The 25,623-nt window shown below is 38.4% G+C and overlaps 2 protein-coding genes across 4 annotated transcripts; one reads left to right on the forward strand and one right to left on the reverse strand.

The window, feature by feature from the left end:
• On the forward strand, positions 222 to 14,221 carry LOC109840747 (glutamate synthase 1 [NADH], chloroplastic). Of its 3 annotated transcripts, XM_020409499.1 has the most exons (23): positions 222 to 462; positions 743 to 1,229; positions 1,785 to 1,904; positions 1,994 to 2,107; positions 3,698 to 3,850; positions 3,971 to 4,071; positions 4,301 to 4,397; positions 4,887 to 4,996; positions 5,075 to 5,178; positions 5,527 to 5,706; positions 5,795 to 6,138; positions 6,252 to 6,322; positions 6,407 to 6,876; positions 7,085 to 7,954; positions 8,257 to 8,411; positions 8,700 to 8,861; positions 9,080 to 10,651; positions 11,013 to 11,231; positions 11,430 to 11,698; positions 11,917 to 12,222; positions 12,316 to 12,583; positions 12,845 to 13,102; positions 13,633 to 14,221. In XM_020409499.1, the coding sequence occupies exons 2-23, from the start codon at positions 861 to 863 to the stop codon at positions 13,894 to 13,896; spliced, it is 6,576 nt and encodes a 2,191-aa protein (XP_020265088.1). In that variant the 5' UTR covers positions 222 to 462; positions 743 to 860; the 3' UTR covers positions 13,897 to 14,221. The 3 variants fall into 3 exon arrangements, with proteins under 3 accessions (XP_020265088.1, XP_020265089.1, XP_020265090.1); XM_020409500.1 differs by lacking the exons at positions 222 to 462; positions 743 to 1,229; positions 1,785 to 1,904; ... (2 more) ...; positions 3,971 to 4,071; positions 4,301 to 4,397 and adding an exon at positions 4,480 to 4,706; XM_020409501.1 differs by lacking the exons at positions 222 to 462; positions 743 to 1,229; positions 1,785 to 1,904; ... (2 more) ...; positions 3,971 to 4,071; positions 4,301 to 4,397 and adding an exon at positions 4,480 to 4,701.
• LOC109842409 lies at positions 14,755 to 22,928 on the reverse strand. The gene is made up of 3 exons (XM_020411289.1): positions 22,809 to 22,928; positions 15,772 to 16,135; positions 14,755 to 15,087 (listed from the first exon to the last, which is right to left on the reverse strand). Exons 1-3 carry the CDS (start codon positions 22,926 to 22,928, stop codon positions 14,840 to 14,842), a joined length of 732 nt encoding a protein of 243 aa, XP_020266878.1. The 3' UTR covers positions 14,755 to 14,839.

Below are 25,623 nucleotides of genomic sequence, written 5' to 3' on the forward strand. Positions count from 1 at the left end.
AGCGACAAAAGGCCATCCCCGCTGTCACGTTCACCTGCTGGCCGATGAGAAGGGGCCCACACCGAGCCCTCGGCCATATAAATTAATCTTTAGTAAACAAATTAAAGCAGCTAATAATTCCAATTAAAAATTGTGATATATATATTATTAATAATAATAAAATGGTGCGTGGATCCCACGCGTAACCCTATAAATAGAAGTAAAAGCTCCCCCAGCTATCCCTCGACGAAGCTAAATTTCAGAGAGAGGGAGAGCGAAGCGATTGTCGGTTGGAGAGTAGGAGATCTTGTGGGCGGCGCAGAATCCTCACTCGTTCCCCCTTTCTTCTTTCCCTTTTTTTCTTCCCATTTTTTTTCCTTTTTTTGGGGTATTTATTTTGATTTTGAACTCATAATCCCCTCTCAATCTCTCTCTTTGGAATTCTAGATCGCAGTAAAAGATCAAACGGTGATTTCTTTTAAGGTAATCTTGAGATGAAATGTAAGATGATTAGTTTAATGGCGTGTCCTAATGATTTTTAGGGTTTAGGATATGGATCTCGATATGTTCTTTTTTGAAGTATATATTTTCCAATAAAATAGTCAATTAATGGTTAAAAATTTGTCTTGATCTTCTGTTTTGACTTAGGAATTGGATTTTGATTGCGTTTTAGTGGTTGTTGGATTGAGTGATGATTTGGATCTGTCTTATTCGATTCCGATCACGGATCTTAAAGAATCTGATGTTTTCCTTTCTTTTGCAGAGAATACTCGCCCAGATCGGACGAGCTTGAGCGGTTTGTTTTGGCGACAAGCGCTTTCTCATTCTTATCTCGTTTCAGTCTTAATCGGTTCGATCCGTTCTTTACTTTGACCTAAGCGATGGCTGCGGTCTCAGGCCAAACCTTTAAGCTTCGAAGCGATTCTGTGGCTCTGCCGTCGTCTTTGCATCGGAATCAGTCGGCGGGTTATCGGAGATGGAGGACGGCGAGGTGCGCTGTTCCGAGACGATCGCATGCGGTTCATTTGGAGGGCAGATTTCTCGGGGAGAGTCTACGGGCGTCGGAGAGGGTCCATTTGTGGAAGACCGATGGCCCCGGCCGATCTCCCAAGTTGAGGTTCGTTGGCCCCATCATGTCCTTGTCTCAGGTGCCGGAGAAGCCGCTCGGCCTCTACGATCCTTCTTTTGATAAGGATTCTTGTGGAGTTGGCTTTGTTGCTGAACTCTCCGGCGAGTATAATCGGAAAACTGTAAGTTTTTGGGTTTTGTGTGACGGGGAAATTTTTCTAAACGTTTATTTGATGTTGTAGGACTTCTTATTTCTGATTGAGAAGATAATTAGAAGGTTGAATTTTGCTCATGTTTACTGCTAAAATTGCTTTTTCTTTTTCGGTCTATAAGCTGTTAGCAAGTTAAAAATTTCTATTTGGACTCTGCCTATGTATATGCAGCCATAGTCTCAAGTGCTAAGTTTGTTAATTTTCCACTTATGACTTAAAATTGCATTTTTTAACATCCTTTCAGTAGGACGAACTTTTGTGTTTGTATGATACCCTTAACTTTGAACAATCGACATTTTTGTGGTTGTTATATCTTCTGTGATCTATCTGGTGGAAGAAGCAAATGAAATGATTGAAATTTTTAATTTTCTTTTTCATGTATGCCTTCTTATTGTGTTTGATAAAATATGTAACTAAAGAAGATTGATTTAATGGTGCTCTACCTGATATTAAATGTTATATTAAATGTTTTATGGTGGATAGTTTCCTATTCAAACTTAAAAGGCTGCTTGTTGAATTTTACAGGTGAGCGATGCAATTGAGATGTTAGTTCGGATGACCCATCGGGGTGCATGCGGTTGCGAGGTCAATACTGGTGATGGAGCTGGTATCCTTGTTGCTCTTCCGCACGACTTCTACAAAGAGGTAGCTTTCTGATGTCCTACTGGTTGGCTCTTTAACAAATTTTTGTATTGTTGTTTTGGTGGTCAATCTTTGTTGTCTATGTTTTGTAGGTGGTAAAAGATTTGGGCTTTGAATTGCCACCTCCTGGGCAGTATGCAGTTGGCATGTTCTTCTTGCCAACTGATCTAAGTCGACGGGAACAAAGCAAAGTTGTGTTTACGAAGGTAATCTATCCTCTAGATTATTAAATTTTAAGGTGTAAAAACTTTGGTTGGTTCTTTTTTGTTCATGTGCTGTGTACTTTCATATTTGAATCCTTTCTGCTTTGAAATTTCTTTTCTTTTGTTTTATGTTACTTGTGTTGTATTCTCTCATGGAGAAGACGGAAAATTATAGCTTGCTTATTTCAGTTGACATTTTTTATGTGAAAATGGTATATTTAGTTTAATGTCTCGCTTAGTTGATGCTACTGATTAGATTCTATTTCACTATAGGCACTATTTATAAGGGATGACATTATTCAGGTCTCATCACCTACCACACTTGGAATACTATTCAAAAAGTTGTTAATGTATCATTTGTAGAAATTGTTAATCTAGCATTTATATCATAAGAGGTCCACAATCTTGTTTCTACGTTGAAATAGAAAATGCTGAGTAGATTGCTATTGGCCAAACTGTATACTATCTGATTTGGTGTTATATCACTTTTTTTCATAAGCTCACCTACCACATATGACTAATTTATATAGATTCAGGAGGTTTGTGAGAAAAAGTCAACTATGAAGCACGGACACGCATAACATGAAGCCGTGTCGCGGACACACGTGTCGAACACACGTATCCTATGTATTTTTTAGGATTTGCCTCGTGTCGGCGTGTCGGATGGCTGTGTCGGATCCGTGTCCGTGCTACATAGACAGTCAAACAAGGTAGCCTTTCATTGCCTGATCCTCATGAGGAAGGGCAAGACGAAAGCTTATATCTCATTTGGTTGTTTAGATTCGTCCACTATATTATTTAGGACCTCATTTTGAATATTTGGCTCGACTGTTTTAACTGTTTAGTTGTGGATATCAATTACTTTGGTTATGTAATTTGTTAGACTTGACTGTTTTTAACTGTTTACTTGTGGATATCAATTAATTCCATTATGTGATTGGAAGGAACAAATTGCAGCAAATTAGCTTTTAAGTCGTGCCATAGTTTCATATAGACTGATTTACTGCTGTATCAGAAACCTTTTACGCCTTACATATCATTGATCTGACACTGCAATTTGCGAGGACTAAGTTGCAGAAATTTAGCTTTGTGGTTTATTTATGTATGAGTTACAACATTTCAAAGTGAAGATAATATCTTGGTGTTTCAAAATGTATATATAAGAGTATTAAAGGAGTGACAACGTTATGAATCATATAGTTTATGTTTGAGCTGTGTCCCTGAACCATTCTGTATTTACATTTTGTTATTGCTGGAACCCACTTAAATAAAACAAAATCAATGGCAGAAGAATGCAGTTCCTGTTCTAGCAAAATTTTAAACTTTTCATCTAGGTAAGTTTCTTATTTATTAGAACACTCTTCTTCCACAGTTCAGAAACATAAACCAATTTGTGCTACACTTTTGTGCATCCAACAGAATAGTTAATCGCATACCGTTATTGATCTGCTACACATGTTAATAGCACTATGTGACATGCTAAACTTGTTGATTTCAGCAATTTATTTCTCGTTGTTCTAAAGATCAGTGTTTTCACTTCTTTATCATTACTATGTAAACTGGACATTTCCTAAGAAAGTGTTGGTATTGCAGGTTGCTGAATCCTTGGGGCATGATGTTCTTGGGTGGCGCCCAGTACCAACAGATAATACTGATTTGGGCAAGTCAGCTATTCAAACAGAACCAGTTATTGAACAAGTATTCCTTACGCCAACTCCGAGATCTAGTGCTGATTTTGAGCAGCAGGTCCTTAACCCAACTGTTTTATGTCTCAAATTTCTTTCTTGTAAGAGTATTTGATCATTTTGGATATTTTCTGATCTTCACCGGTAATAATCTTCATAATGACTTTATTGATTTCCGCAGATGTACATACTAAGAAGGGTGTCTATGGTTGCTATTCGAGCTGCTTTAAACTTGCAGCATGGTGCAGTGAAAGACTTCTACATATGCTCGCTGTCTTCAAGGTATTGTGTTTCTTTTCCTTTGACTATTTGAGTAGCTGACAGAAAATTGTAGTCAATTTCAGTTTGTAAATTACATCTGTTTTAGGCATTTCTACGACTGCAACTAAAATTTATAGTCAGGTTATTCTTTGTTATATATTTTTATTCTGCTGATATTCTAAAATATTGGTCAGTTGGATTGTGCTCAGAACTCTTTTGCAGTTGAATCACTCATTTCCTGTGTTTGCAGGACTGTTGTTTACAAAGGACAACTGAAGCCAGTTCAGTTGAAGAATTACTATTATGCTGATCTTGGTGATGAAAGGTTCACAAGTTATATGGCACTGGTAAATACTCTTACATTCTTCTTAATGCACAGTCTGCATTTAACAGCAAGCTGCTTGGAGAAGTCTCTCGTAGCAGAACAAAAGTAAGGTTAAGTAATGAGGTTAAAGGCATCCAAGTTTGTATTCCTTCTGTTCTGTTGTATTGAATATTATTTGAATTTGGGTATGGATGCCTTGGGTAAGTCGGTGAAAGGTCCCAATAGTTGATGAATAATAAACGTGTTGCAGAATCCCGTTGCACTGCTCACTGTGGTCTGTACTTGAGGAAGCTTCCAATACGGAGGTGGAAAGGGAATAATATATAGTAAGGTAGCTTAGGGCTTCCACATTACTTTGTATTGGCACTGATGATAGGCAGAATCCCTAGTTCATTTTAAGTGCCTTGATGCAAAATGATCTCGGATATTCAGATGAATTTTTAATTGGCATGAAAGCTAAAGATATAAGAAATTATTGGACAGATTATTGAGTTGCTTTGCTCTTATGTAGGTACACTCTAGGTTCTCAACAAATACCTTTCCTAGCTGGGATCGTGCTCAGCCCATGCGCATCTTGGGTCACAATGGAGAGATTAACACACTTCGAGGCAATGTTAACTGGTAAAGTTTTTAGGCACCGAAAACATATTCGCAGAGATAACTGCCTGATAAATAATTGAATCTCATTTCTTTTCTCAGGATGAAGGCGCGTGAGGGTCTTCTAAAGTGCAAAGAGCTGGGATTGTCAAAGGATGAGATGAAGAAACTTTTACCCATTGTTGATGCTAGCTCTTCTGATTCTGGTGGGTTCACTTAAATATTTTTGTGAAAGAAGTCCTACAGGTTACATTTAAATACAGGCTGTAATCCATATGTTTTTTTTTCCTTTCATGGTATGAGAACTTGTTGTCCTTTTAGGTTACATGTAAGCCACAGTATGTGTATCATTAGTGTCAGCTTGCCGTAATTAATACTTTTAATGTGAATTCTTCTACCTGCTGAGCATACTTGAAGCGGACTGAAGCCAGCATGTTCCAACTTGTACTTTAAAAGTACTTTACTGAAAATTCTAATCCAGTTTTAACAGTTATATCTACAGAAACACATGAATTGGAAATTAAGATTACTGACTTTAGCATCTCATATTTCAGGGGCCTTTGATGGCGTCCTTGAGCTTTTGGTTCGAGCTGGTAGAAGCCTTCCGGAAGCTGTAATGATGATGATTCCGGAGGCATGGCAGAATGATAAGAACATGGATCCAGAAAGGAAAGCGCTATATGAATATTTCTCAGCTCTGATGGAACCATGGGATGGACCTGCACTTATATCATGTAAGCCTATTAACATTCATTTCATACTGATTCTAAATGAATAAACAAGTTGATCTTAATTTAAATGTATCACTGTTTGCCTGTTCAGTTACTGATGGCCGCTATCTTGGAGCAACATTGGATCGTAATGGATTGAGGCCTGGTCGTTATTACATTACACACAGTGGGCGGGTTATCATGGCAAGTGAAGTGGGTGTTGTAGATGTTGCTCCGGATGACGTGTCCCGGAAAGGAAGACTGAACCCTGGAATGATGTTACTGGTTGACTTTGAGAACCATAAGGTTGTTGATGATGAGGCTTTGAAAAAGCAGTATTCACTAGCAAGACCATATGGAGAGTGGCTCAAAAGGCAGAAGATATCTCTCAAAGATGTCGTTGAATCTGTTCCCGAAGCTGATAGGGTTCCTCCAACCATATTTGGAACAGTTGCTGTAAGTTTTACATCTTGCAAATTAGCCTCTTAATTTGTTTAACACTGATTTCATAGAATAAAGAGTATATCTGCATTAATTAACATTAACCATCCTATTTTTGCATGACTTAGGCTCATAATCATGATGATGACATGGAAAACGTGGGGATTCATGGAATTTTGGCTCCTTTGAAGGCATTCGGGTAAGTGATGTTATATTGATTGAGCCATCATTATATCCTAGATACCTTCTTATACATGTTTTATCCCTAAAATGTGTCATGCAGTTACACAGTGGAAGCATTGGAAATGATGCTGCTTCCTATGGCAAAAGATGCCACTGAAGCCCTTGGGTCGATGGGAAATGATGCTCCTTTGGCTGTAATGTCCAACAGGGAGAAACTTACGTTTGAATATTTCAAACAAATGTTTGCACAAGTCACAAATCCCCCCATTGATCCAATACGAGAGAAAATTGTCACATCTATGGAATGTATGATAGGGCCAGAAGGGGATCTGACTGAAACCACTGAGGAGCAATGCCATCGCCTCACATTAAAAGGACCTCTTCTATCTGTTGAAGAAATGGAAGCTATTAAAAAAATGGATTATAGATATTGGCGCAGCAAAGTGGTTGACATCACTTACTCCAAAAAGCGTGGCAGGAAGGGATTAGAGGAGGCTCTTGATAGGATCTGCTCTGAAGCTCGTGATGCTATTCGCGAGGGCTATACAACATTGGTACTTTCTGATAGAGGTGAGAACTGTCTACAGCTTGGAGATTCTACCGTGAACATTCTTTTACCTTTTGACTTGATCAGATTTTTGAATGTAAACAAGACAGAAATAATTCAATTTACTTTTATTTTTAGATATAATTCTATGAATTCTATAAATTATCTGCCTTCTCTATATTCTTTTGCTATAGGCTTGACTAATTTTCCAGCCTTAAATCTTATTTGCAGGTTTTTCCTCTGAGCTTGTTGCTGTGAGCTCGCTCTTGGCAGTTGGTGCTGTTCATCAGCATCTAGTGTCCAAACTTGAGAGAACAAGGATTGGGTTGGTTATAGAGTCTGCAGAGCCTCGGGAAGTGCATCATTTCTGTACTCTTATTGGATTTGGGGCAGATGCTATTTGTCCATATCTGGCTCTGGAAACCATCTGGCGGTTACAGATTGATGGGAAGATCCCTCCTAAAAGAGATGGTAGTTTTCATACGCGAGATGAACTTGTCAAAAAATACTTCAAAGCAAGCAACTATGGCATGATGAAGGTTCTTGCCAAAATGGGTATATCTACTCTAGCCTCTTACAAAGGTGCACAGATTTTTGAAGCTTTGGGCCTTTCTTCTGAGGTTATCCAGAAATGTTTTAGTGGCACGCCAAGCAGAGTTGATGGAGCCAATTTTGAAATGCTTGCTCGGGATGCACTTCGTCTTCATGAGTTGGCATTCCCTAAAAGGGCTTTACCACCTGGAAGTGCTGAAGCTACAGCACTGCCTAATCCTGGTGATTATCATTGGAGGAAGGGAGGTGAGATACATCTCAATGATCCTCTTGCTATTGCAAAACTCCAAGAAGCAGCTAGGCAGAACAGTGTGGCTGCATATAAAGAATATTCCAGACGTATTCAAGAGCTGAACAAGAGCTGCAATTTGAGGGGGATGTTAAAGTTTAGAGATGTTGCAGAGAAGATTTCTTTAGATGAAGTAGAGCCTGCCGGTGAGATTGTGAAGCGATTCGTTACTGGTGCCATGAGTTATGGATCAATATCATTAGAAGCACACACTACTCTTGCTATGGCAATGAACAAACTTGGGGGGAAATCTAATACTGGTACAGCTTCGTCCAATATCTTATTATTATCTGGTCTTTAATTAATTTTGGTATATTCTTTTCCCACTGCTGGTAAAATTGATCAAATGCTGAGCCGGCCTCTCATGTTAGATTCTTTTTTGAAGTTCTCTTCGCACAAACTCGGCCTTCATGTCTATTTGCACAAATAAAGTGAATTTTGTTAACATTAGTAACTTAGAATTGTCTACATTTTATGTTTACTATTGTATATATTTGAATGATGAGTGAATTATGAGATTATATGTGTACTTATATTATACCTCTATAACTCTATTGTCAAGGTGAGGGAGGAGAGCAACCTTCGCGTATGGATCCTCTCCCTGATGGTTCAATGAATCCAAAGAGGAGTGCAATTAAACAAGTTGCAAGTGGAAGATTTGGAGTTTCAAGCTACTACCTTACCAATGCGGATGAACTTCAAATAAAGATGGCACAGGTAATACATGAATCTATTACGTGTAGTCCGTAACCATCTCATCTTGCATTTATTTGTCGGAATGTCCTTCCTTGCTATACACCTGGGGTCTTCCTACTGGAACAGTAGTCATTCTTGTTTATGAATTTATGTTCATGGACAGATGCTGAAGACTGTACAAAGCACCTATGTGTGTCTTTGTTTCTAGTACTGATGCATTGCTTGACATTTGGTGAGATTGTATGAACTAGAATTTATTTCGCTCTTCCACGGCTTTTTGTTTGATTTTCTGTTGAATTTTTACAACAGGGAGCTAAGCCTGGAGAAGGAGGTGAACTGCCGGGTCATAAGGTTATTGGTGATATTGCAGTCACTAGAAATTCTACTGCAGGTGTAGGGCTCATCAGTCCTCCCCCTCATCACGACATATATTCAATTGAGGACCTTGCTCAGTTAATTTACGATCTTAAGGTATATACTTCTATCCGTAAGTAGAAAAATATTAAGCTAGGGTATGTTTTTAGAAGAGTTCATGTCCTTATTGATTTATAATTTTGTTGTATTATTTGGTTGCTCATTCTTGGAAGTCTTTTCTTGGAAATGATGGTTGTGAGATGTTGGTATTTGCTAGAGTTGTTGGCTTTCATGATCATGCTTAATGATCTTTCTTTTTCACATCCTCTCTACAGAACTCAAACCCAGGTGCACGAATCAGTGTTAAGCTTGTATCTGAGGCTGGTGTTGGAGTAGTTGCCAGTGGGGTTGTAAAAGGACATGCTGATCATGTCTTGATCTCTGGTCATGATGGAGGTACTGGAGCTTCTCGCTGGACTGGTATTAAAAACGCAGGCCTTCCCTGGGAGCTTGGGTTGGCAGAGACACATCAAACATTAGTCGCAAATGATCTACGTGGTCGTGCTACTGTTCAAACCGATGGTCAGTTAAAAACTGGACGAGATGTTGCTATTGCTGCTTTACTTGGTGCAGAAGAGTTTGGTTTTAGCACTGCCCCTCTTATCACTCTCGGTTGCATTATGATGCGAAAATGCCACAAAAACACTTGTCCAGTTGGAATTGCTACTCAGGACCCTGTGCTTCGGGAGAAATTTGCTGGAGAACCGGAGCATGTCATAAACTTTTTCTTCATGCTGGCTGAGGAAGTTCGTGAGATCATGGCTCAGTTGGGATTCCGCACTATTAATGAGATGGTTGGTCGTTCAGATATGTTGGAAGTTGATCCAGAAGTAGTTAAGAGTAATGAGAAATTGGAGAACATTGATCTCAGTTTACTACTTAGACCTGCAGCTGAGATCCGGCCAGAAGCAGCGCAGTATTGCGTCCAAAAACAAGATCATGGTCTTGACATGGCATTAGACCAGGAGTTGATACATTCATCCAAAGCAGCTCTAGAAAAGGGCCTTCCTGTTTATGTTGAGACGCCTGTTAGAAATGTGAATCGTGCTGTAGGTACTATGCTCAGTCATGAAGTTACCAAGCGCTATCATATGAATGGGCTTCCTTCTGATACCATTCATATAAAACTAACTGGAAGTGCTGGACAGAGTCTTGGAGCTTTTCTATGCCCTGGAATTACTCTTGAACTTGAAGGAGACAGCAATGACTATGTTGGTAAAGGGTTATCTGGTGGCAAGGTTGTAGTTTATCCTCCAAGAGAAAGTCAATTTGATCCTAAGGAAAACATTGTCATTGGTAATGTTGCTTTATATGGTGCAACAAATGGAGAGGCTTATTTCAATGGTATGGCAGCAGAGAGGTTTTGCGTGCGAAACTCAGGTGCTAAAGCAGTTGTAGAAGGTGTCGGCGATCACGGATGTGAGTACATGACTGGTGGTACTGTTGTTATACTTGGAAAAACTGGGCGCAATTTTGCTGCTGGAATGAGCGGTGGAGTTGCTTACGTCTTTGATGTTGATGGGAAATTCCATTCTCGATGCAATGGAGAACTGGTCGATCTTGATAAAGTAGAGGAGGATGAGGATGTTACTACATTGAAAATGTTGATACAACAGCACCAACGTCATACTAGCAGTGTTTTAGCAAAAGAGATCCTCTCCGATTTTGACAATTTGGTTTCAAAGTTTGTGAAGGTATTTCCACGAGATTATAAGAGAATTCTCAAGAACATGAAGGTTGAGAAAGCTGCGAAAGAGGCAAAGAAGCTAGAAGAGGCAGAGTTGATGAAAAAGGATGCGTTTGAAGAGCTTAAGAAGTTATCAGCTTCAAATGAGAAAGCCAGTCTGGTAATTTCTTACTTTCTGTTTCTGATCTCTGTCCAAGTGTTCGTCTGGTTTCTCTTGAGATAATTTTTTTTAAAATGTCTATATCTGTTTCCTACCATATTATTCTCTTATACAAAGTTAGCCTGATATAGATTAAATACTTCTTTTTTAAACTTCAAAGAACTTTCTATGTTTTCACTCTGATATGGTGTGTCCATGCATTTTTCAGTTTTATAAAATTTAAAATTCATTTCATTAAATGAACTAAATGGCTTATTTTCATTTGAAATCAGGTGCCATAATTTTCATTATTTTTTTTCATTTCGTTGCATTTTAAATCTAGGCTCCAATTTGCTATCTAACATAAAACCTGTATTAACAGAATGTGGAACATTCAACTGTAGCACAGAGGCCAACCGAAGTTCCTAATGCTGTAAAGCATCGTGGATTTATTGCTTACGAAAGACAGAGCGTTTTGTATAGGGACCCTAATGCTCGAATTAATGATTGGAAAGAAGTTGCTGTGGAGTCGAAGCCTGGACCTCTTTTGAAAACCCAGTCCGCGCGCTGCATGGACTGTGGAACCCCATTTTGCCATCAGGTACAAAATAACTGCATGTCAAAATCCTGCGATAATGTGGCATAGTATATCCAACATTTTAGACTTCTTTTAGGAGCTTTTGTTGAAGTTTAACATGCCATTGCATATATCATTCCTATACGTCGGCAACAAAGAATCCATGTGACTTGTCTACAGAGTTGTTTACTCAGTCCATTATTTACTTTTGCATTTATACAGGATAATTCTGGATGCCCTCTTGGAAATAAGATACCAGAATTCAACGAACTGGTCCATCAAAATAGGTGGCGTGAAGCTTTGGATAGGCTTCTTGAGACTAACAACTTCCCAGAGTTCACTGGCCGTGTCTGCCCTGCTCCTTGTGAAGGTTCATGTGTTCTTGGCATCATAGAGAATCCCGTGTCAATCAAAAGCATCGAATGCTCTATTATTGACAAAGCCTTTGAAGAAGGATGGATGGTACCTCGACCACCCACCCATAGGACAGGGTATGTTGTTTTTTATTTTACTCTTCTATATGATATCCTGATATTGCTCGTCTGGATCTAGTTTTTCTATTGATATATCCTTCTTGTAAATATTCAAGAACTTTGTTGTTAACAGAAAACCCTTTTTGTTTGCTTAAGTGATTTACAACACTGTACTAATATGTTATTAGTTTCCATTGGAAGCATTTAACAGTAATTTTGGGGTTTTATTCATGCAGGAAAAAAGTCGCCATAGTTGGTAGTGGTCCAGCTGGTCTAGCTGCTGCTGATCAACTAAATAAGATGGGGCATTTTGTCACAGTTTATGAGCGTGCTGACCGCATTGGAGGCTTAATGATGTACGGAGTTCCAAACATGAAGGCTGACAAGACTGATATTGTTCAGCGACGTGTTGACCTCATGGCTAAGGAAGGTGTCAAATTTGTGGTGAATGCTCATGTAGGCAAAGATTCTGACTACTCTCTTGACCTTCTTCGCTCAGAGAACAATGCAGTTGTTTTGGCTTGCGGTGCTACAAAACCAAGGTAATCAAATAGAAATCAAATTGAGTACACGCTTTTTTGAGTAAAACAAAATGTATATATCTTATTAATACGAAAAACCATTTTCTTGTGCAGAGATCTGCCTGTTCCTGGGCGTGAATTTTCTGGTGTCCACTTTGCTATGGAGTTTCTCCATGCAAACACCAAGAGCTTGCTCGACAGCAATCTAGAGGATGGTAAATATATATCTGCCAAGGGAAAAAAGGTGGTTGTTATTGGTGGAGGAGATACAGGAACAGATTGCATAGGAACATCCATCCGACACGGATGTACCAATGTTGTTAACCTCGAGCTCCTTCCTGAGCCACCTCGAACAAGAGCTCCGGGCAACCCATGGCCTCAGGTACAACCCTTGCATATATGTTTCCGATACACAACATACTCCCTTCATATTTTATATAGCGTAATGTAAAAACTAGAATACATCTCATAGTTCTTTGATACTATATTATACAATCATGTGGGTACTTGTATCTCGTAGTATCAAAATTGCATATGAGTTGCATTACTGTCAGCTTTACCTTTTCTAGATACAATATATGCACTGTTTATCGTTGATGGTTGTGTATATGCATTTCTTATTTTTGATGGTTTGTGTAATCAGTGGCCTCGGATATTCCGAGTGGACTATGGACACCAAGAAGCTGCGGCCAAGTTTGGAAAGGATCCAAGATCATATGAAGTCCTGACCAAGCGTTTCATTGGAGACGAAAATGGAGCAGTGAAAGGCCTTGAAGTTGTACGCTTAAAGTGGGCAAAGGACAGCAGTGGAAGGTTCCAGTTTGAGGAAATCAAGGGATCTGAAGAAATTATAGAAGCTGATATTGTTCTTCTGGCCATGGGATTCCTTGGTCCTGAATCGGTGAGTTCTCTTATGCTAGCTGCGCTATAGTCTGAGCATTAATTGGGGCTGTTTGGTTTGTTGCAATGGGATATTTTGGGCTTGTCGTAGCTGTTTGTTTTACTCAACTATGAAATTCAGTTGTAATTAAAAAAAGCCGTTCAGTTGAAGCTGACGGATTATGTAGATTTGGGCTTATATAGATTTGTACGGAAGTCGTAGTTGAAACATTTAAAGCGGCAAAAAAGGTTTAAATAACCCCATTAAAAAACAAACCTGAAACTCAAAAATTCTACAAGAACGAGGCCTTTATTTCAAAATTTTGGGAAATATGCAAAAATTCTTGACACCAAGTAATTGCAAGTTGCAAATTTGATATTGGAGCAAGCAGTTGCAATTACGATTGTACGTGACAGTTGCAAAAAATGCATTTGCATCTGATACTTGCATTGTAATTACAGTGCAGTGAGTCAAACAACCCCCTTAATACAACATATATGTACTCACATTCTGATAACTTAGGTAATGATGTGTTAAATTTGATTTTGCAGACAATTCCGGATCAATTGGGTTTGGAGAAAGACCAGCGATCTAACTTCAAAGCAGAGTATGGGAGATTCTCAACCAACATAGACGGAGTATTTGCTGCAGGAGACTGCCGGCGTGGTCAGTCTCTGGTCGTATGGGCCATTTCAGAAGGCCGACAAGCAGCAGCTCAGGTCGACAAGTTCTTAATAAAAGACGAAGACAATGCTGACAACCAAGGTGATGATGTTCTCAGTAATCTCGATAACAAGCATAGAGTAGCTGCATAGAAGGAAATAATTCCCGAGAAACCATATATATAGCATTATATACAGTAGAAAATGGACGTATATGATGGCTTGAAGCTAACTTGAAGGGTTGGTTGGTGATATGGCAAGTGGGGAGAGTAGTTTTTGTTGATGTTGAGTTTTGGAATTTTTTTTTTTGTTTATTTCTCAAGGATCAGCCGTCTCCTTTCTTCAATGTTGCGAGGTCTCCCTTGTGCATTTTTTGGTTGTAGTCTAAAGTTTCGCCGTAGTTGTGGTCAAGTGTGTTAAATAATGTACAGTTTTTCTTTTTTTGGGAAATAAAATGATTACTTTGTGGTTGAATGCATGCAGTTCGCGTTTTTGCAGGTGTTATGTTTGGCACGAGTCACTATAAGCAATTATGTGAAATATTTGATATTTATGCATCCCTCGAGCAATGTTTGCTTATTTTGATGCTGTTTTTTCTGAACGTATTTGTTACGTATATTGGTTGGGGAAAACCACATAAAATCAAAGTTGATTGTTTTTGAATCTCAGTGCGACTCGCAAATAATGCGAGACTTACGTGAGGAATAAATAACAGTAGTCCCGAGACCGTGTCTTGCGTGGACCTATGACCATGACCGGGTCTGTATAGACCTAGACAACATTAATACATGGGTCCCACAGAAAATAAGATCAAAGTGACATTATCCTTATTTAATTGGCGCTGTCACTTAACTTCATTATTTATATGATTTCTTTGCTTTAATTGATGACTATCACAATTTCATTCACATTGGAAGAAAAAATGAGTACAGCCTTTTAGCCTTGATTGTTCGTAGTATTTTTTGCGTAGTGGTCATTCTCTATATACAAAATATTAATAAATTTCTTCATATACTTTATATTGCTCAAACCTTTTCTTTAGTGAACCAATGACTTGATCTACAATATACAAAAAATAATTGATTCTAAAAGATTCTTAAGCTGATTGTGTTATCTCCTCATTAACATTCTCATCAAATTGTCTTTTTCTACGGATTTGACGTTTTAATTGAAATACAGAATCAATTTCTATTTCAGTACCAATTTCTTTAGCAATTGTCATAGCTTGTGTGGGCCCAACTTCTCTATAATCCTCAAAAAACCTAATGAAGTAGAGAGAACTTGAAGAACTCACCTTGAAATGATCTTTCACCCATATCAGGCGTTTTCGCTTTATCAAATTCACTGAAAAAAAAACAAAGAAAAAAAATGATGCCCATGTCAGGTTCTACATTAGAAGATTATAAAGATGGGATATCACATCAAATCTTTCTGAAATGTTTTTGTGAAAACTCAGCAAAATGCTCAATTTTACATGTACTTATAATTTATAAATGTGACAGCATCAAGAAATTCTGCTGGAACCAGGGACAAAGTTCTGTCATTTCTTTGTAAACAGTGAACTTCCGTGATGCAAATGAATTCATTTGTTCCTGATTTGTTCTTCTTGACGACCTTCCTCTCTATGATTCCTGCTTTCATCTAATCCTCATTAAGCTATGTATGACAACTATAGAACTGTTGCAATAAATGTTTTTGTTTTGATTAAGCAAGCTTATTTTGGTCATGTGCCGTCTGCTCTCATTTTTTTGTAGAGCTTGCCATCATTGAACCCTCTATATTTATTTATAAGAATAAGATGAAAACTATTTGTTTCTACTGCTACTTATGGAAACAACAATCTATTAATAAAAAAATTCCCACATTTTCCTTTTGAAGTTAACCCACAAAAAGCTTCAAAAGAGGCCCAGATTGGATTCTATTAAAAATTATTCCCAAATTCCTCGAGCAAATTAAGCATTAAGTGAAACTCTACAAGAATCGCAATGGAAACAACAATCTATTAATGAAAACTAAGAAAAAGATTACCTTGGATCGGATCAAGATTCAAGATCTTGAGAGGAGGGGGGATGTGATTTTTATTTCTCGCTTTGGAATTCTTTGGTCGGAGAATGACGAGGGCGGAGGGGCGGGTATAAATAGCGAACCGCCTGAGGCCCTGAGCTGAGGGGAGCTTGGCGGGGAGTTGGTCGGAGCCTCGGAGGGCGGTGAGGTAGGGTTGTGACTTGTGCGGTGCGGGCTCGGGCGGAGGTCGAGACAGCGACTCGAGGCGGTGCGGTCGCGGGCGTTGAGCGGAGGAGGCTTGGGGCTGAGCAAGAGGGGACAGGGGAGTTGGGACTTGGGAGGAGTGTTGGGGAAGAGGAGGAGGGAGGGATCTGGGAATTGAAGGAGTCTAGGAGATGGGGACTTGGGAGGAGTGTTGGGGAAGAGGAGGAGGGAGGGATCTGGGAATTGAAGGAGTCTAGGAGATGAGTTTTCTTTTGATGAGGACTGATGAGCGGGATTTAAGGGAATCAATGGGGAAGCACGAGAGAGTGATTCGTGGGATTTGAGGAGTGACGACTTAAAAAAAATTTGGGGCCCCCAATCTCAGGGGGCCTTGTGCGATCGCACACTCTGCATAGCCCCAGAACCGCGTCTNTTTGTTCTTTTTCCTGTTCCATCTTTTTTTCTTTCAAGGTAGAGGGAAGAAAGATACTAAGCATTCATGTACCAGTCAAATTAGGTTTCCCTTGGACTTGCGAGCCGAGCTAAACCACACATGATACAATTAAAATTTTTCAATATACATTGTGTCTTTCTCATGTATACTTTAAAACAGTTGATGATTTGAATGCAAGATGTTCTGACATGATTTGCATTTGGATGCAGTATGATCGCTAGTAGGGTTACACCTGCTAACTCCACATTAAATCTCATATAAAATTGAAATGCCGAAACCACAGCAGATGGAAGCTGAAGATGGAAGAAACCATCCTGCTATTTTATTGTCGGACCGGAGGCAGTAAACCTATCGCAACCGACTGGTGCCTGGACAAGCATCACGTTCGATCATTCAGTTCTTTGATTTCTTTAAGGGCATGTTTGGTTCGTTTCCTTTATTTTCCAAAACTCATTTTCCTTCACTTTCATCATTTTCCATCCTTACAAATCTCCCACATCAACCAATAAGTGACAACTCATCTCATCTCATCTCATTTCTTACTTTTAAAAATAAACTAAACACAAGAAATATGTCACATCAATCAATTCATCCAACTCACCTCACCCCATTTTGCTTCATTTTCTATCATCTTTAAAAATTACTCACATCATCCAATAATATGGTGACAACTCATTCCATCTCATTAAAATTTTCCTTCCATCACTTTCCTCCAGAAAAACAAGGAAATTGATTTTCCTAAGTATGTGTCACATCATTCAATAATATATTGACAACTCATCTTCTCTCATCTATTTTCTTAGTTTTAAGAATGAACCAAACACAAGGAAAGAACCTAAACAAGGAAAATGGAGGAAAACATCAAAAATTACTCATCTCATCCAATAATGTGGTGACAACTCATTTTCTCCCGCACTTTCTTTTATAGCTTTGACAAACCAAACATCTGAAAGTGGAGGAAAATATCAAAATTTACCTATATCAATTTTCTTTCCCCCATTTTCCACCACTTTCTGTATTTTTTTACGAAACAAATAGGCCCTAAAAAGAAAGGGCGGGCCACTTGTCAAGCTCACTCGAGCCCAGAATCCAGATTGTATTATTTTAGGAGGAGACACCATTTTGTCAGGTATTGAATAAGAATAATGATAATAATAATAAATACTTTTTTAAGAAGCAATTAGTGTTTTTAGTTAGGCAAACACATACCACGATTTTTTAAGATGTATTATTTTACTTTTAGCATCATTCTTATAATTTACCTCAGAATAAAAATTTGAAGAGCTTTAATTCACCGCGGGCGATTTTAGCTGTTGAGAGGTTTCAATATAACTCCTATATCTTAGATTCGATTCCAAACAAATTATAAAAGATTAAAAAAATATAAAAACCTGAAGGTGTTTCCAAATTCTCCCTTTTTTAAAGGAATGTTCTAATTTGTCTCGAAATCTTGAAATTGATGATCCTGCAAATGATCCATGCTGTCATTTAATTTAATAAACAAAACTTATAGTATGGGTAACATTATTCTTCAGAATTCTTACGTATGAGAAATGTCTCTAGTCCTTTATGAAAAAAAAATCATATAAAGAGCTCTCTGAACAAAGTCATATAGAGATAAAGAAGAATAGTTTGTTGGATTTTGTTCATGAAAAGTCAATTTTGCGTTTGTGAATAGTCCCACATTAAAAAATTAAAGGAAGTCCAAGAGGTTTATATTGCTTCACTTCATATTGGTTTTTGAGTAGTGTTTTTGGGATTTATATTGCTTGGGCTTTGTATAACACGCACGCCACGCCTCGCCGCACCGCACACGCACGTGGTTTTGCCTCTCAAGTTTTATTTTTTGCACATTTTACATAAGTTTGTAACGGTTGCGGGAGTTATGCCAACGTAATAACGGACGCAGGATCTTCGTGTAACATGCGCGGTTTATCAGCAACACCTAAGAGCTCTAGGGGCTATATAAGGAGCTGGAGTTCATTCGGAGAAGAACACAGCAACAAGAAGACTTCTCTCTTTTCCTCAAAAATTCGGAGAGCCTCTTTCATTCTCTCAAAATTGCTCTGCTACTATTTATTTATAATTTTCGGGCAACCATTTTCGTCTGAGCAGAAGTTCTGCTACTCTCGCCCGAGTACAGAGGCCGGTCATTTCCGGGGGTTTTTACCGCTAGGGGAAGAGGATCGACTGCGCTAGGGTGATAGGCGTGTCATCTATCTTCTATGATAGTGAATCACGACTGCACCCGTTCAGGCCTGATTTTTCTAACCTCAAGTTTCAGATTTATTCTTTTTGTTTCTTTTTTTACAGCAATCTAGAAGATAGAATTTTTAATTGTTGTTAACATAAAATCTAAAATTAATTATTTTAATTTGTTTTATTAAAATAATTTTAAAAAAAGTTACAGATACTGTTTATTACTGTTCATCTGAGAAAAAAAAATCTATTTCTGTTCATTTAAATAGTTACTATAAAATTCCTTTGTTATTAGTTTCTGTTTAAAAAAATTTACTGTTCACAAATTGTTTAGTTTACTGTTCATAAAAAATATAAAAAATTTTATTGCATTTATTATCTTTTGCTAGTTTACAATTCTAGTGCATGTCCAAAGTCATAATCCTTAAAGTTTCTAGTTGAGTGGTATTGACAAAACATTTATTCGTTCACATACCAAATACCTAGACTAGTAAACTCAAATTAGACTTATGGCTAACCCTGATCATTCCAAAAGTGTCAAATCTGAAAAGTTCATCAGTGTTAATTATAAATGGTGGGCTAATCAGATGTGATATTGGCTTACCATATTAGGTCTCTTATCTGTTATAGACATTCCCGAGTCTTCAACTAGCGGTTCTCAACCCTTGACTCCTGATCCTGAACAACCTGTTCCTTCCACTTCTGGTTCTGGCGCTAGCTCCTTTTCTAGTTCTATGAAACCAGAAGAAATCAACTATCATTATTGTCATAGGATTCTTAGTGCACTTGCGGACAACCTCTATGACATTTATTATGAGTTCAAAAGTGCTAAGGACCTATGGAATGCTCTTGAAGTAGAATACGACTATGATGATGCCGGAATACTGCGTTTCACCTCCTCTTCCTTCAATAAGTTCATAATTATTGATGACAAACCTATTAATGAAAAAATCCATGAATTCCAAGATTTTCTTCGTCACCTTCAATCTAAAGGAAACTCTTTCACTGATGACTTCAAAGTTTCCTGTTTGATTGATAAACTCTCTCCCTCCTGATCTAGATTTGCTAGAGATCTCCGACACAAGTAAGGAGATCTAATCTTAACTGAAGCCCCAAGGCTATTCGTATTGACGACCAACATAGGCAAAATTTCAAAACCAAGACCGAATCAAAAGCTAAAGTAAACTTGGTAGAGGATAAGCCTAAATCTAGGAATTTCAAACCCAAAGGGAAGAAATTTAAGAAAAAACAACAATCCTTCAACAAATCTTCTTCTAAATCCAATCCCAACTCTTCCAGTTATAAGTCTGATAGAAAGTTCTGATATGTCTGTGGTAAAACCAACCACATAGCTCCTAACTGTTTCTTTCGAAAGAAGGAACCGGCTAAACCTGCTCCTAAAGGAAATGGATCCAACAAAGTTAATATGATTGAAGAGAATCCAACTTCCTTCAGGTTAGCCTCTTCATCCTATCTTATGAATTCTCTTACTTCTTATGATTGAAGAGAATCCAACTTCCTTCAGGTTAGCCTCTTCATCCTATCTTATGAATTCTCTTACTTCTTCCACTGATTGGTACTTAGATTCCGGAGCTAATATCCATGTTTGCAATTATCGCTCTTGGTTTTCTACTTACCAGGAATCACGTGGAGGAAGCATAAGCTTAGCAGATGACTCCACCAAACAAATAATAGGAAGTGGATGCATAGAGCTCACCATGACCTCTGGGAAAGCTTTGAATCTGCAAGGTGTTCATCATGTTTCTTCTCTCCGTTACAACCTGATTGGTGAATCTCTTCTCCTTAGAGCTGGCTATAGGATTATAAAAGAATCCGATAAATTTGTGATTACAAAGGACAATGTATTCATAGGAAAATGTTTTACTTGTAATGGCCTTTTCAAACTCAATGTAATCAATTCCAGTTCTAATAAAATTTATGAGTCTGCTGTTACACAAATTGTTGAATCTTATGATATCTGGCATGGACGACTTGGACATGTCAATTTTTAAACTTTATAGAAAATGATCAAATTGAATCTTATTCCTAAATCCTCTTTTGACCTCTCATCCAAGTGTGAGATTAGTGTTCAAGGGAAGCACACTAAAAAACCCTTCAAGTCTATAACTAGAAACTCTAAACCCCTCGAATTAATTCATAGTGATGTGTCTGACTCGAACCGAGTTCTCACCCGAGGGGGTAGGAGATATTTTGTGACATTTATAGACGATCACTCTAGATATTATTACACCTATCTTCTCAGAACTAAAGATGAAGTTGTAGATAGGTTTAAGGTGTTTAAAGCTGAAGCTGAGAACCAACTTGACAGAAATATCAAAATTCTAAGATCTGATCGTGGGGGGAGGGGGGGGTATACCTTAAATGATATGACTGAATATTGCCAAGAACACGACATTATTCATGAGGTAACTGCTCCCTATACACCACAGTCCAACGGGGTAGCTGAACGAAAGAACAGAACCCTTATGGACATGGTAAACTGTATGTTGCTCAGTTCAGGAGCACCTGAAAATCTCTGGGGTGAAGTTCTTCTCTCTGCTTGTTTCATTCTCAATAGGATTCCCCAGAAACATTCTGATACAACTCCTTTTGAATATTAGAAGGGGAGATCTCCTAATCTGAACTTCTTCCGGGTTTGGAGTTGCTTGGCTAAGGTAGCTATTCCCGAACCTAAGAAGAGGAAAATTGGTTCCAAAACTGTTGATGCTGATTTCAGTAGATATGCACTAGATAGCAATGTTAATAGATTTCTAGTCATTAACTCTGAAATCAGTGACATATCCAACATCACTATCATTGAAGCTAGAGATGTAGCCTTTTTTGAAAATATATTTCCTTTCATATCCAAAATCTCAAAAAATCTTAGTTCATCTCTTCCTTCTGATTTACCATCTTCCAAGTCTTCTCAGCCTTTTGATATTGAACCTTGAAGAAGCAAAATAGGTAGAATTCAAAAGGATTTTGGAGAAGACTTCTTTACTTTTTTGGTTGAAGGTGATCCTAGCTCATTTGAAGAAGCAATGGATTCACCTGAATCTCCTTTCTGGAAAGAAGCCATTGATAATGAGATTAAATCTATCATAAAAAATCATACTTGGATACTTACCGACTTACCTCTAGGTTGTAAACATGTTGGTTGTAAATGGATATTCAAGAAGAAACTTAAAGCTGATAGTTTCATAGATAAATTTAAAGCTAGATTAGTAGCTAAAGGCTATACTCAACAAAAGGGCATTGATTATTTTGATACATATTCTTCTGTAGCCCGAATCTCAACTATCCGAGTATTATTAACTTTTGCTGTTATCCACAAGCTGATCATACATCAGATGAATGTCAAGACTATTTTTCTAAATGGTGATTTAGATGAAGAGATCTATATCCACCAACATGAAGGCTTCATTACCAAGGGTCAGGAAAACAAAGTCTGCAAACTTGTTAAATCTCTGTATGGTCTTAAACAAGCTTCTAAACAATAGCACCAAAAATTTAACAGAGTCATTGCTTATTATGGTTTCACAGTGAATGAACACGACAAATGTGTTTATTCAAAAGTGATAAACAATGACTATGTCATCCTCTGTCTCTATGTTGATGATATTCTTATCTTTGGAACAACTCTTGAACTAATTTTAAAAGTCAAGGATTATCTTTCCAAGAATTTTAACATGAAAGACTTAGGTCTTGCTGATATGATACTTGGAATGAAAATCTCTAGAGACACTAGAGAAATATCTTTGAGTCTTTCTCACGGTATTGAGAAAATGCTGATCAAATTCAACTATCATAACTCTAAACATGTTTCCACACCTTATGATTCTTCTATATCCTTGAAGAAGAATGAAGGTGAACCTGTACCCCAACTGAAATATTCTCAGATGATTGTATCTCTTCTATACATATCAAACTAAATCAGACCCGATATAGCTTATGTTATAGGAAGACTGAGTCAGTATACCAGTAACCCTAACCTAGATCATTGGTCTGCCCTAGAGTGAGTATTCAAATACTTGAAAGGGACAGTTAACTATTGCTTGACTTACACTGGATACCCTGATGCTATTGAAGGGTATAGTGACGCCAATTGGGTCACAGATTCCAACAGTGTAAAGTTCACATCTGGATATGTATTTTTTTGTGGTGCTGATATATCCTAAAAATCATGTAAGCAAACAGTAATTACCGGAAGTACCATGGAATCTGAGTTGATTGCTCTTGATACCACTTGCACAGAAACAGAATGGTTAAAAGATCTACTTTCTGAACTTCCTTTGGTCCCTAAACTCTTTCCTCCAATTTCCATTCATTCTGATTCTAGATCTACCATAGAGCTTCTAAAACAAGTGCATGTAAATAAAAAACTCAACAAACATATTCAAATAAGATATAAATTTGTACAACGCCTGATAGACAAAGTTATGATCTTAGACTTTATAAAGTCTAAGAAAAATCTTGCTGACCCTTTGACTAAGGGATTATCCAGGAGTGTGGTTCTGGATTCATCGAGGGAGATGGGGTTAAGCCCATAAGAGAGGCCACTAATAGTGGTAACCCAACCCTTATTTGGAGACTTAGTCCCAATGTTGGTTCAATGTGATAGAAACAAGCTGAACTAGTGATACTCGTGTGGAGCATCGACCCAGATATATTCATATATCACTATCTAGCTTGTGCTACTATCCCTTCTCTATGATGACAATGCTCTTATGATACAACTAGCTAGGCTGGGTTTTACTCTTAATAAGTCTAACGTGTGTATTATGAGGGGTATTAAATAAACAGTTGTAGTACCCTTTGAGGACTTACCTACGTGAGAGGAACCGTGATGGCCGCAGTTGGAGGGGCTAGGCTAACCCCTAGAAACTCTCATGAGTCGGCTATTGTGACCATAGCCTTTAACGCTCAACTTGTTTTGATCAATAGATGAAGATGTATTGTGTGTGTTTTTTACAATACCCTATTCAAGGGGCCAAATACAAGGCCTAGTTCATTATGTTCCTCAGGTGGCGATAAACTCACTAAAGAAATATTCAAAATCGAAAGCTACCTCTACCGAATTCACGATACAAAAGGTTGCACAACCTATATTTGTTTTGTGATTTATTGGTTTATTAATTTTGTATTTTCAGTCAATATTGCCTTTTGAGGGGGACTGTTGGATTTTGTTCATGAAAAGATAATTTTGCCTTTGTGAATAGTCCCATATTAGAAAATGAAAGGAAGTCCAAGAGGTTTTATATTGCTTCACTTCATATTGGGTTTTGAGTAGTGTTTTGGGGCTTTATATTGCTTGGGCTTTGTATAACACACACGCACGCACGCACGCCACGCCGCCGCACACACGCTCGCGCCACGCCGCACCGCACACGGTTTTGCCTCTCAAGTTTTATTTTTTGCATGTTTTACACAAGTTTGTAACGGTTGCAGGAGTTATGGAAACGTAATAACGGACGTGGGATCTCTATGTAATGTGCGCAGTTTATCAGCAACGACTAAGAGTTCTAGGGGCTATATAAGGAGCTAAAGTTCATTCGGAGAAGGACACAACAACAAGAAGAATTCCCTCAAAAATTCGGAGAGCCTCTTTCATTCTCTCAAAATTGCTCTGCTACTATTTATTTATAATTTTCAGGCAACCATTTTTGTCTGAGCAGAAGCTCTGCTACTCTCGCCCGAGTACAGAGGCCGGTCATTTACGGGGGCTTTTACCGCTAGGGGGAGAGGATCGACTGCGTCAGGGCGATAGGTGGGTCATCTATCTTCTAGGACAGTGAATCACGACTGCACCCGTTCAGGCCTGATTTTTCTAACCTCAAATTTCATATTTATTCTTTTTGTTCCTTTTTTGACAGCATAGTTAATATCTCAATATGCTAAATTACCATATTGATATTTTTTGTGCATTCTTTTTATCAGTTTGATATTTTTTAGCATTGGCAACATTTTGATATTTTTTGAGTCAAATGTCAATTATAGACCCATAACTTCGCCGCCGGTGGAAAAAAAGCATGTGAAACTTCCTTCCTTCCACAATTTTTGGCCTCCCAAACTTTCTCTTCATTATATTTGGAGGTGATACTAATGCCTCTCATTTTACATCCTAAAATTTACTTTACTATAGTGGACTCAGCATTCTTCCGGAAACTTAGACATAGTTACTATCCTTATATCAATGTGCCAAATAATATTTTGGCATTTTCCTCATGAATATAAGACAGCACTACTGGTATCAAATGGGGTTTCACGGTTTTTTTATCAGCGGCGAAATTTTGGATCTAATGATGACAAATTTGACTAAGAAATAATATTAAAATTTCGCGGGAGCTAGAAAAAAATTAGGGAAAATTGCTTGGGGGAACCAAATAAAATTCGGCTATGCATCCCCACCCCCAGCCTAAGAATCATAACTGGAAAACCCTTATACAGAAAAAAAATGCAACAAAGCCCCCAAATAGTATACAGACCCATAACCCAAAAATAAATCCCCAAATTACCCTTGGCAATTTAAAACTGAAAAAGTCACATCCCCACCGTCATTTTCTGAGCAGCGCTGTTACCAAAACCCTCAAACCTCCGTCAAAGAGTTTGAATCTCTCCCCCTTCCGGAACCCTCTTCCTCCGCCGCCGACGACAACGCTTCAGCCGTCTCGTTCGTCGACTTCGTGTTCGTCTTCGTCGTCACAATCGAAGACCGCTGCATCCTCGACTTCTTCGACTTCGTGCTCGTCGCCTTTTTCTTTGGCGAACCCTTTAGATCGTCATCCTCGACTTCATCCTAGACTCTTCGACTTCGTCGTCTTCGTCGAAGACCGCCGCCACGACTCGTCTTCTTCGAAACCCGCTCGTCGCCAACTTCGAAACCCTGTTCTTCTGAAATCCGCCGCCGCTCGTCGTATTCCTCTTCGGCGACTCTCCTTTACTTCGTCGACTCTCGTCCGCCGACAAGGACCCCCCCACCGACGACCGCAAGCTCGTCGACCGCCAGAATCTCTCATCCT

Source organism: Asparagus officinalis, chromosome 5 (genome assembly GCF_001876935.1).
Source record: "Asparagus officinalis chromosome 5, Aspof.V1, whole genome shotgun sequence".
Taxonomy (NCBI): Eukaryota; Viridiplantae; Streptophyta; class Magnoliopsida; order Asparagales; family Asparagaceae; genus Asparagus; species Asparagus officinalis.

Bases quoted from the DNA above. Each gene is read 5' to 3' on its own strand.
- LOC109840747 (XM_020409499.1), top strand. From the start codon at position 861: ATGGCTGCGGTCTCAGGCCAAACCTTTAAGCTTCGAAGCGATTCTGTG. The intron at 5,707-5,794 runs GTAAGCCTATTA...TTGCCTGTTCAG, and splicing joins TGGACCTGCACTTATATCAT to TTACTGATGGCCGCTATCTT. The intron at 12,223-12,315 runs GTAATCAAATAG...TTTCTTGTGCAG, and splicing joins TGCGGTGCTACAAAACCAAG to AGATCTGCCTGTTCCTGGGC.
- LOC109842409 (XM_020411289.1), bottom strand. From the start codon at position 22,928: ATGGAAATTGGAGGAAAGAGTTTAGGGACCAAAGGAAGTTCAGAAAGT. The intron at 16,136-22,808 runs GTAATTACTGTT...CCCATCTCCTAG, and splicing joins CAGATTCCATGGTACTTCCG to ACTCCTTCAATTCCCAGATC. The intron at 15,088-15,771 runs GTAATCTTTTTC...TTTTTTTTTCAG, and splicing joins GAATCTTGATCCGATCCAAG to TGAATTTGATAAAGCGAAAA.